At 38.5% G+C, this 12,363-nt stretch overlaps 1 protein-coding gene across 1 annotated transcript in view; it reads right to left on the bottom strand.

Moving 5' to 3' along the window:
* The window catches only part of LOC309660121 (uncharacterized protein), a 1,229,325-nt gene that overhangs the window by 628,867 nt on the left and 588,095 nt on the right, over positions 1 to 12,363 (bottom strand). Inside the window, exon 7 of the mRNA XM_082460663.1 lies at positions 3,658 to 3,859. Within this exon, the coding sequence (XP_082316789.1) occupies positions 3,658 to 3,859 (202 nt within the window). The remainder of the gene's footprint in view (positions 1 to 3,657; positions 3,860 to 12,363) is intronic.

Below are 12,363 nucleotides of genomic sequence, written 5' to 3'. Positions count from 1 at the left end.
CATCTTACCTGGATTAAACTTCAACTTGCCTGTTTTCATTTTACTTCACAGTCACTCAGACACTAAGGGAAATAGGAGAATCAATTTTAAAAGAAGTGTATACCTCAGTGACTTTAATAATAATCTACAAGAGTTCCATTTCCTCTCAAATTGAACAAGACCACATTCAGGCCAGAAGATCACAAGATAGTGAACAAATGGATACTTCCCACATACATGTTACTGAATTGATCAGTATGTGTATAAGAAAATTGGTACAGTTGGCCCTCCATATTGGTGGGTCCTACAGCCACAGATTCAACCAACTACGGATCAAAAATATTTTTAAAAAAAATCCAGAAAGTTCCAAAGAGCAAAACTTGAATTTGATGCACACTGGCATCTATTTACATAGTATTTACATTGTGTTTACAACTATTTACACAGCATTTACATTGTATAAAGATGATTTAAAGTATATGGAAGATATAAAGATGATTTAAAGTATATGGGAAGACGTGAATAGGTTATATGCAAATACAGCTGACTCTTGAACATCAAGGATTTGAACTGCTCGGGTCCATTTATATGCAGATTTTTTTCAGTTGTAAATACTATAGTACTACACGATCCAAGGTTGAATCCTTGGACACAGAAGAATTGATATAGAGGGTCAACTCTAATTTACGCACAGATTTTCAAATGTGAGGAGGGTCAGCACCCCTAACCACTGAGTTGTTCAAGGGTCAACTGTACTATGCCATTTTACATAAGGAACTTGAGCATCCTCAGGTTTTTGTATTGTTGGGGAGGGGGGTATGTCCTGGAACCAATCCCCCACAGACACCAAGGGACAACTGTATTATCTTTGTAAAATGTTGATGAACTATATTATAGGGTTAAAATATTGATCTCAAGAGTTAAATTGTCTCTGTTCAAATCTTACTTTGCCATTTGCTGGTTGGGTGACATAGGGCAAGTCATTTAACTTAAGTCTCACCTCCTCGTCGCCAAAATAAGGATCACAATGGTGCCTATTTCAAATGGTAATTGTGGGTTGTGAGATAATGCCAGTTGACTAGCTGTAATATAAAATATAAGACCCACAAGTTCTTAGCATATGCCTGACAAACAGTAAGGATGTGTTAAGTGTTAATTTTTATAAATCTGTTATTATATTGTGAACTAGACAAGATCCAGATATTTTAAACAATTTTTTCCATTCTTCCAAATACCACATGCATTGTGCTTAACCTTCTTAGTTTTGTTTTAACTAATTGATGTTAAAGTAATCAAGTTTTAGTGAAGCACATAGATATAAGTCATAAGACATGTTATGTTTTCACCTAACTTAGGGGTTGCCGAACTTTTTTCTGTAAATGGACAGACAGTAAATATTGAGAGCCACAGCCTCTGCTGCAATCAATTCTGCCACTGTAGTGCCAAAGTAGCCATAGATAATACAGACAATACACAAATGAATAGCTGTGGCTGTGTCCCAATAAAACTTAATTTATGGAAACTGAAATTTGAATTTCATGCAATTTTCAAGTGGCACAAAATATTACTCATATTTTGATTTTCTTTTCAACCATTTTGTAAAACAAAAACAATCTTAGTTTGTGGGCCACACACAAACTAGAAGTGAGTGGTATTTGGCCCTCAGGCTATAGTTTATTTACCTCCTAATCCATTATTTCTACTAAAACTGTTTAATCATTATATCTTGTATTTAAAGATAAATTATATATAAATTCTTTCAAAGTTCTTGACTATTTACTAGAGAAATTAATGAATATGCCCTATCAATAGCCTAGTATTTTACTGTGATATTAACAGTCCTAGTAGTTAATGTTAAAAATTTCTAACACAATTTGGCACATTCCTTAATTTTATTTCCTCTGAAATGTAAAAATAAGGTAAAGGGTACTTTAGACATTAGTACCGAGATTGGTCATTCTGGGGAAGAGTAAACCTGCCTACCTGATCACTGTAATGAAATGTCAGCTCTGGAGTTGTCAAATGACACAGCCATTGGAAGAACTGAGGGAGGCTAGATAATTGGAAAGATAAAAAGGTCTGTCTAGAAGAAGGACTCTGATCTTGATTGAGATTAAGAAAAAGGATTGGATGTAGATAATCTGATTGGACAGTTAACCTTTGGTAAACAACACTGGTTGTTTGTGTGGCTTTATTTGAGAATTTGGATTATTCCAGGTGGAAAAAAGAACAAGGGAGAGATCATCCAATAAATATAAAACTCTATTGGTCTTCTGCTCTGCTCTTTGAGGAGACTCTTGAGGATTCTGAGGAGACTCAATAACATCTGATATTTACAATCGGAGCTCCAGCTATGCGGCTTCCACATCCACAGATTCAACCAACCGAGTATTGGATTCAACCAATTCCGGATCAAATTCAATCCAAGGTTGGTTGAATTCGTGGGTGCAGAACTGGAGGACTGGAGGGCCGGCTCTACTACACCATTTTATACTTATAAGGCAGTGGTCCCCAAGCTTTTTGGCACCAGGGACTGGTTTCGCGGAAGACAATTTTTCCATGGACTGGGGTGGGGGGTGGTTTTGGGATGATTCAAGCACATTACATTTATTGTGCACTTTATTTCTATTATTATTACACTGTAATATGTAATGAAATAATTATATAGCTCACCATAATGCAGAATCAGGGGGAGCCCTGAGCTCGTTTTCCTGCAACTGGATGGTCCCATCTGGGGGTGATGGGAGACAGTGACCCCCGACGTGTGTTGCTTACGTCCAGTCTACTCCGTGATCTCGTTTTGGTTGCTGTCACTGCAGAAAACCCTGCTTCACAAAGATAGGAGGTTGGAAATGGAAGCAGGCTTTTCAGTGCTTTTGTGGCAATCTCAGGATATTCTGCCTTGACCTTAATCCAGAACGTATGGAGATTTGAAGTTGTCTCAAACAAACTTTTAAGGCCACCATCATTTGCAATCTCAAGCAGCTGATCCTCTTCTAGCAGGGATAAAGTCGATTCACCTGGCTTATTCACAAATGGGTCGCGCGGATCCATTCCTTCCCGGTTCGGGGGTCTTTTGTGGTTGGGAAGTAATGCTCAAACTTTTTGAAAGCGGAGATAGGTGAACATGCACCAGCTGGGAGAAAGAAGGCCCTGGCTCAGTCTCTTTCAAAATCTCTGCTAATGTTTGAAACATGACAAAAGTCCCAATGTGCACTTGTTGCCCCCATAATTCCAGTTTGGCTTTGAATGAAGCCATTTTATGTGCCAACTTGAACTCAGCTGTCATTCTCCCCTGAAGTGATGACAGACTGAGTTTGCTGAGCAGGTTGAATATGTCACACAAGTAAGCAAGTTTTGCGACACATTCTGTGTCACTGGAATGTGCTGCCAGTGGTGACTGTTTTTCTAAAAGAAATCTCTGGAGCAGCTCTCGTAACTCAAAAACTCTGGCCAGTGATCTACCTTTAGAAAGCCATCTCACTTCTGTGTATAAGAGAAGACGTGTGTGCTTTGTGTCCATCTCCTCACAGAGCTGCGCAAACGGACATGAGTTAAGGGCATGTACTTTAATGTGGTTGATAATTTTAATCACATCCTGCAAAACGTTGTTAAGTTCAGGTGACATTTTTCAGTTAGCCAGCATTTCCCTACGGATGACACAGTGCGTAGACTCACATTCAGAAGCGACCTCTTTGACCCAAGTAGTGAAACCAGAAAGCCGTCCAGTCATGGCAGCCACTCTGTCTGTGCATATACCGACAGAAAACGACCAGTTCAGTTTTCCTGATATGTAATCATTCAAGGACTTGAATAGTTCTGCAGCTGTGGTGTTGGTTGGCAACAAAAGTGCACATAACATATCCTCATGCACATCCTCCTGAAAAATATATCACACAAAAACAAGCATTGTTGCCTTGTTGTCAACATCAGCAGACTTGTCAACCTGGATTGCATACCACGGTGACTCATTAATCCTCTCTAACAATTGTGCCTCAATATCCTCTGCTATTTCATCAGTTCATCTAGTTATGGTGCTGACAGGAGGCAGAGCTCAGGCGGTAATGCAAGCGATGGGGAGTGTCTGTAAATACAGATGAAGCTTCTCTCGCTCACCTGCCACTCACCTCCTGCTGTGTGGCCCAATTCCTAACAGGCCACGGACTGTTACCATTCCGTGGCCCAGGGGTTGGGGACCCCTGTTATAAAGGACTTGAGCATCCGTGGATTTTGGTTATGGGGAACTGAATGTTGCCTTGGAGCTCTTCAACTGGGAGAATGAGGAAAGAAGATAAAGATACCAGGAGGGGAAGAAAATGGAAGATGGATAAATGCAAATGGGGCCTATATAGATTTCTATTAGTAACTTTCAGAGACAGATTGTCACTGAAGACTATTCAAAAATTTAAGTTAGCCTCTGCTGTGTTAACTCTGAAGAGGGGCAATTTTGGAATATAAATGAATTTCTTAGAACACTCATAGTAGGGACTTCCTTGGTGGTCCAGTGGTAAAGAATCCGCCTTACAATGCAGGGGACGTGGGTTCGATCCCTGGTCAGGGGACTAAGATCCCACATGCCGCAGGGCAACTAAGCCCACCTGCCACAACTACAGAGCCTATGCGCCCTGCATGCCACAACTAGAGAGAAGCCCGCACACCACAATGAAGAGCCTGTGCACCACAACGAAAGATCCCGCATGCCTCAGCGAAGATCCTGTGTGCCGCAACTTAGACCCGATGCAGCCAAAAATAAATTAAATAAATAAATAAATAATAAATCAATCTTTAAAAAAAAAAAAAAAGGAGATATATATTTAAAAAAAAAAAAAAAAGAACACTCATAATTCCCTAAAACAGCCCTGGGCAAACTACAGCCCTGGAGCCAAATCCTCTTGCCTCTTGTCCTGTAAATGAAGTTTCACTGAAAGACCACCATGCTTACTTATTTATGTATTAACCATGACTCTTTTGTGCTTCAGCGGCAGAACCGACTAGCTGTGACAGACAGCCTATGGCCTGCAAAGGCTAAGCTATTTATCTTCTGGTTCTTCACAGAAAAAGTTTGCAGAGCCCTGCCTTAATCCTCACTATTCCACATGTGGTCTGTAGACCAGCAGCATCTGCATCACAAGAAAGATTGTTATTGATAGAAATGCAAAATCTCAGGCCCCACATCAAATCTACTGAATCAGAATCTATACTTTAATGAGATCCCCAAATGACATAATGACCCATCAGTGACGGAGAAGCACCTCCCTGAAATAATTTCTTTCTGTTGACAAACACATGAAACATGGGGTGTAGGGAGACCTGATGTTTATCATTTTCTGGCCTCCATCTTGTGAGGATGAGATTCTCACTCTCTCCCAAGTGGTTTTAAACCTTGATATTCATAAAAATTACATTTCTTAATTCACAACCCAAACTCCTGATGTGGGAATTATATCAAGAGGTCATAAAGAAGGCTGAAATATTTATAGCAATGGAATATTCCAATAACTGATAAATCACCATATCTATAAGTCTTGAAAGAAGGCCTTCTTTAGATTACCAACAGGCAATAAAGTACTACAACCAACATGTGAGTTCACATTCAGAAAATTTAAATGCTGTTAAGCTACAATAATAATATTTTAAAAGACTGTTTACAGTTTTGTAGTTTAATCAGTCTGAAGAGTTCTATTTTTATACTTCATTCCCTTAATCAGATGTAAAGACAGAACTTGCATCTCATCAGCCCAGGTACCTGTTAAAAAGGAAAATACAGAAATGTACTTTCTTGGTTGATGGAAATGTAAGTCTATTTAATACATACTTTATATTTAGTATTTTATTATTAAGCTTAGTTCAGTATAAATGCACATTTTCAATGTCATGAATACATGGCATGAATGATGTGACAAGCAATTTGCATTTATATAGCACCTTTCAAAGGCTCAGGATCACAAAGCAAAGCATAAATGCTTGTGTAACTTTGCAATTAAGAATTCACTTCTAATTACTCCTACTTAAATGTGCAGTCTCTTTTTAATCACAACATTTTTACACCTGTGGTTAAGTGCTCTGACAGAGCCTCAGCCTTATCTCCAAAGCATGCAAATTGCATGACTGGATTTTGTAATGAAGACTACGTTTGCCAGGGGAAAAATGATCACAGACATGTAACACCGGTAACAATATTAAAGACACAACTAAATTTAAAAGCATCATTCTCTCCCATTATGTACTAATTCGGATCAACACACACACACACACACACACACACAAATGTCTGTCAGTTCTGGAGCATGCACGAGTTTCAGGCTTAGTTATACTTCTGCTATATCGCCAGGAAGTTAAGAGATGAGATCTGAAAACTGGCTTATAAACGTACGCTTGCCTGTAGTAAATCTTTAGCTCCTGGAGCTACAATTGCTAACATGTGTGAGATTCCTAGTTTTCTTGTATAATCAAGGGACCAATAAATAACATGGTTTTAAAAAAAATGATATCCTGCTACTAGGGGAAAGCACAATTCAGCTGCAACATATGGTTCTGGAGAGCTGCAGTCTCATAAATGGAGCTGAGGAAAGAAAAGTAATTCTGGGAAGGTGGTTGTAGCTAAAGAGAAGGCTCTAGTGACAGCCATCTTCATAACTGACTGCAGGAAAGCACGAAGCTCCATTTTCAAAAGCTGATTAGAAAGAAGATTTATTAGGAACCTATGGTGATCTGGGGACCAGTGTAACACAAATAGACGAGGCATGGTTCCTGTGCCTTGAAAGGCTGCCAAGAGGCAGCAGGATTGCATGGACCAGAAGCAAACACATTTCAAAACTCCACAGTCAGTAATGAAAAATTAGTAGGTAAGAAGGTCTTGGGTTTTCAATAAACTATTAATTGTATGAAAAATAATTTTAATAGACTGTCCATTTAAAAAACAAATATTGAGACCTTCCAATATACCAGATATTGTGCTCATCTCTGATGATTAAAGTAATAGCAATATCGGCAACAATAATAATAACAATGATGATCATAAAGGGGTGTTAGGAAATCAGGCAACACTTCCGTACTCAGGAAGTCACAGGATGGAGGGCAGGGGAGAAATAACTAAAGAGGGTGATGTGTGTTTTATCAGCTTGTGTGCAATGCTCTGAGAGCAGAGAACAGGGAATATTTAATTCTGCTAGTCTTCGGAAAGTCTTCAGAGAGACAAGGATATTTCAATAGAAATGTGAAATACTGTCAAGCACACTATTGGTGGAGGAGGGATGAATATCAGGAAGTAGGAATATTCAAATATGAATATTCACACAAATTATTTGTGACCCTTGACTTCATACATAAACACTGCAGTAACAGCATGTTAATTAGGAGTATAGGCTTAAAAGTCAAATTATCTCTATTCATTTCTAACTGTGTGACTTTGGACAAGTCACTTAACCTGAGTCTCAGTTTCCTCACCTCTATAATGGGGAAAGAATAGAATATACCTCTGAGGATTGTCTTGATGACTTAATAATACTTAATATTAAGCATTTCGAATTTGACATATGACTAATGTTTAGTAAATGTTAGGTGTTGCATTTTTTCCTCGCTCTCTTTTTTTTTTTTTTAACTTCTGTCTCTTTTTAAGTAAAGCTAGAGCCATTCCCGGTATATGGTAAATGAAGCAGTAAAATAAGACCCCTTATGCTTTAGGACGTTTGTCTGTTGCTTCCTTTCCAGAGGGAAGATGGTAGTTCTGCCACTTGAGAAATAAAACACAACACCCTCTATCATATTTTAGTCTGCTTCTTTTGCCACTCCCATTACACATACCTAGTCTTTACAATAATCCTATGAGGAAGGTAATATCATTATTGTTACTTCATAAACGAGGAAACTGAGGCTCAGCAATAAATAATTCCTCAAGTTCAAGAGCCAAGAGCTTGTGAAGCCATGATTAAAATTTAGGTGTTCTAAGTAGAAAAACCAACTATTTATCACTTTACTGAAATGTTCTAAGATAGAGTTTGGTCCAAAATAATCACTCCTCAGTAACTGAAGCATCAAGGGAGACCAGATTCCATTTGCAGCAGGGGCAAGGGGGTAGTATAAGAATTCTGGAAGTCTTCTCTAACTAAAATCCTAAAATGCTGGATTGAAAAACATACAGGTAAGTTTGTCACAAAAGGAAGGACTCTGCATAGGTCAAGAATTATGTGAAAGCAGAAATAACAAGATAAATGATCCATGAAACCAGTTTTCAACAAGGAAATTTCTATTGATTCTTGGAGACTTTGAGACACCATTTTCATGGCCACATGGGGTAGGAAATAGATGGTAAAGCCTAAAGCTCACCAAACATGAGTAGTTTAATAGATGACTTCCACGTATAACTAAGGTCTTCGAAGGAAATCAGAAAAGAAGAGGAGCCCACTTGGTGTGGGATCATTCTAGAATCCACAGCACAAAGAGCCACGGTGGATGGGTCACTGATTAAGATGATAATGAGTTAGAAGCCATTCTGCTAGTTTACTCCATGCTGACAACCGGTGGACCTGTCGATCCATGCAGTAGCCTTCTTTTATTTGCCTCCATCCAGTATTTTACTGCATGAATTCCAAATCGCAATCGTATGGGAAGTTACTGCACCACCAGTGTAGACTTACTGGGTATACTATACTGATGTCTAACAGTAACAGTTAGAACAACAAAAATACCAGAAAAAAGAATCAGTCTCCAGCCTCATCCATCTTTTTTCTGATCCATATCTGGAAATGCTCACTTGGATCCAATCATCTTGTTTCAGAACTAATGTTCTTAAAGAAACTTTGGGAGTTAAAAATTAACTCTGGACCAAATTTTGGCTTTATATTTTCTTGAGTATACCGCACCCCATTCTCACTGCAATGATATCTCTCCATCTCATTTTTGTTAATTATATTGCACTTGAGTTTATAGAAGTTCCATTTTTTATATCCTGTATTCAGGGTCCAGATAGACCAAGGGTGTTTACTAAAGGACACTGGAGAAATGGGTCGGGAGAAGGGCCTAAGGACAAATTGGGGGATAGACAGGGATCTTTCCACTAGTGGGCAGGAGACCAGGCAGGATGTCCACAGAGAGTGACCAAGCATGTGAATGGAGATGGAGAAAGTAGGGAAGAGTAAATGAGAAAAGCAGTAAATTTTTCTTTCAGACTAACAAGGCACAGACATAGCACTCAGAGAGTTAAAAATAGTCACACAAGCCTCACACCAACAGTTTTAAAGCCAAAAAACTTTCATAATAGTAGTGTTCTGCTTCTCTTTCTTTCTTTTCTCACCCAAATGTTCCTTTCCATCCTTCTATCCTCAAGTTGGCTGGTTATGGTAGGACAGATTATTAAAGACTGAAATCTAAGAAAAGGTGTTTAAGTAGTTAGGCAAAAGACCACCTTTGTAGGTTTCTAAATGAAGAAGTAGTAAGAGTAATGTGGAACTAAAGGAAATTCAGAGCAGCAGAAATCTGTCATATGGGCTGGGATTTTATAAAGGAAGTCAAAGTTGTAATCCAGATCACATATGGATTCTGAAATGGTTCCTATATCAAACAGAGAGACTACTAGTTCTTAGAAGATAGAGATTTTTGTTCAGTTTAATAAACACTGATACCTTACCTACTATGTGGCTGGGTATCTTACTGGCAGTCTAAAACATGGAGAGAGCCACTATTGAAACTGGGTTTTATCAATGTAATAACAAAATCAATAGCCATATGTATAGTTTTCTATGTGTAATATTCCAGCCAAATAACTCTGGAGAAATTGGAGAAATGTTTCATAATTTCTTTTCACTGAGGTTGTTCAGATTCTCAGAATGGCAACTTCTATTAGAAGTTTGAAGTTGAAATAATTTGAGGGAGAGTCAGGTTATGCATCTGTGAAATTTCCACATGGCTAATAATTTCAAATTTTGAAGTCAGAAAGACATACATTTGATTCCTGGGTTTGTCATATTCTAACTGCAAAATCTTGCATTCTTCTTCGGTAAAATAGGAATAATAAGGCATTTCACAAAAGGTTCTTTGAGTGCAGTAAATTAGAAACTTTTGTGAAAATTACCTAGTATAATACCAGGCCCAGACAGCCTTCAGTAAATATTAGTTTATTTCTTTCTTCAATATTCAAAAAAAAAAAAAACCAAAAACTGAAAGCATGAGTTGGAATTTTCAGATCCAATCATCTTCTTACAATTTCACACACCAACAGCTGATTTAGCCACTATTTTATTTTCACTCATAGCCACTAACTTCCCACATGAATTCCCTTGCTGTTCTAGAATGTTGCTCCCAGCAAGAGAATTCCCTTGCTGTTCTGGAATGTTGCACAGCCCTTTGCTATTTTACAAATCACTTCAGTTCAACTAGAGGATAAAAATTATTTTTAAGCAAAAAAAACCATATAATACAAAACCACATCTCCACAGTCTGGGAGACCAGATTAATTCTCTGCATGAGGCAGAGAGAAATCATTAGAGATCACTACAGGAAAATATTCCAAGGAAGCAATGCATATGTACTTTTGTTTTATTCTGTTGATTAAAACAGAATAAGATGAGACTTGCTTTTCAAGATATCCTCCCACATTTTTAAAGTAGCCTTCTATATATTATGCAGGTTTTCACAATACTAAATATCCTTTTTTTTCTTTCTTTCCACAAAGCATGATGGAGTATGGGCTACAGAGTTAAGTAGACCTGATTTGAAACCTGTCTGGCCAAATTACTGTCTTATCTTGTGAGAGTTACCTCACCTCTCTGAGCCTGTTTCTTTATATATAAATTGAAAATAATACTTTATAGTACAGTTGTGAGGATTAAATGAGGAAAATATGAATGCTTCTTTGTATGGTGTCTGGCACAGATAAAATGTTCAATAAATATTAGTGAAGATTCATAGCTATTATTATCAGGTAGAGGAAGCACATGTAGTAATGCCTATGCAAGTTCACACAGGATTTGAGCTGCCTGCAGTTCCTTAAGGAGCTGTGCTGATAGAACTGAGAGAATATTGAGGTTCAAATCTACTCAAAGTCCCACTGCAAAACGCTGAACATGGATGTTTGGACCTCAAATTGAAAAGCCAGAGACATTAGGATACAGACATTGGATAATACTGGTCAAAATAATTTAAAGGAAAGAGATGCACAGGTATAATCTTTAAAGGAAGAAAACTGATTTGTTACATATATTCTTAAAATGTGTTATTATAAGGAGACTATAAGCAGTGTGATATCTTCTCTAAAACACTCACAGATATTCATAATCACACTGTCCAACCTACTGTATAACCAGCCATAGTCAGGAAGATGATAGACCTGGAGCATATTCAGTGTCTGTTCCTTACTCTTTCCATCCAAAAATTGGAAAAAAAAGCAAAAATTTTATAATTATACATAAAGTTTTTTCTTAATCAAAAAGTAAAGATAATTTTTAGAGGAAGAGAAGAAGAAGAATGTTACCAAATGGAAACTACAGCCTAAGGAGTTTATCTGAAATCAGAAGATCTAGGCTTTAAGTTTGTGTCTTCTGTTTGTCAACTGGATGACTTATCTTGGATAAGTCACCCAACCTCTCTGCCCTTTAGTTCCTTCACTGTCTTGAAAGATTTCTGTGAGAAGCAAAATGAGATGATATGGACTCCTAACATCAATACTCCTTTACGTGCAATGGACACATTCACCCAGTGGCTACAGACGTTTATAATTGGCTTCTGTCTTGTTGCAGGCTTTCTTCCATCCTCCTTTGTTTAACCCTTTCTCAGTATCTGCCCTTATGTCTGGTCTTACTTGACTTTGTGCCTTGACTGCCATGTCTTTTGCCATGTTCCTGTCTCATTCAATAGCAGACATCACGTGGTCCCCTGCCAGACTCAGACTCAGCACTCCCATAGGAGACTGTGCACAGGTTGACCTTTGACTCCACCCACAAGGTTACTCTGGTGGCTCCAGCCCCTGGACGGTACTCTGGATGCCAACTAGCAACCACTAGTACAACCCCACTCCACTGGCCAGGGAAGGGGTTACGGAAGCTAAGCCAAAAATTGCTCTCTCTCTCCATCCATGGGGTTAAATGGGGGGCGCTGGCTGCCAAGAATCCGGCATCAAGGCTGTGGGCTCCACGGCGAAGGAGCTGTCTGAGTTGAATATATGCCTGATATAACACTGTATTCTTTCAACACCAGCTGGCCAGCAGGTTTATCTCCCTTGCCTGCCACAGTCTGAAACATTCCAGGTCTCAGGACTCTGAGCTGCACAGAACACAGCACTGGGAATATATTTCTCGTGGGACTCAAATCCTAGACCTTAAGGTATGTGCACAAAGGCACGGGTTTACCGGTTCTTGAAAAGTAGCTCACATACTAGAAATGGTACAGACC

The sequence above is a fragment of the Balaenoptera physalus genome (genome assembly GCF_965194825.1).
Source record: "Balaenoptera physalus genome assembly, chromosome: 4".
NCBI classification, from domain to species: domain Eukaryota; kingdom Metazoa; phylum Chordata; class Mammalia; order Artiodactyla; family Balaenopteridae; genus Balaenoptera; species Balaenoptera physalus.
The sequence above is the reverse complement of the archived record's forward strand: the minus strand, read 5'-3'. Positions and strand labels throughout refer to the sequence as shown.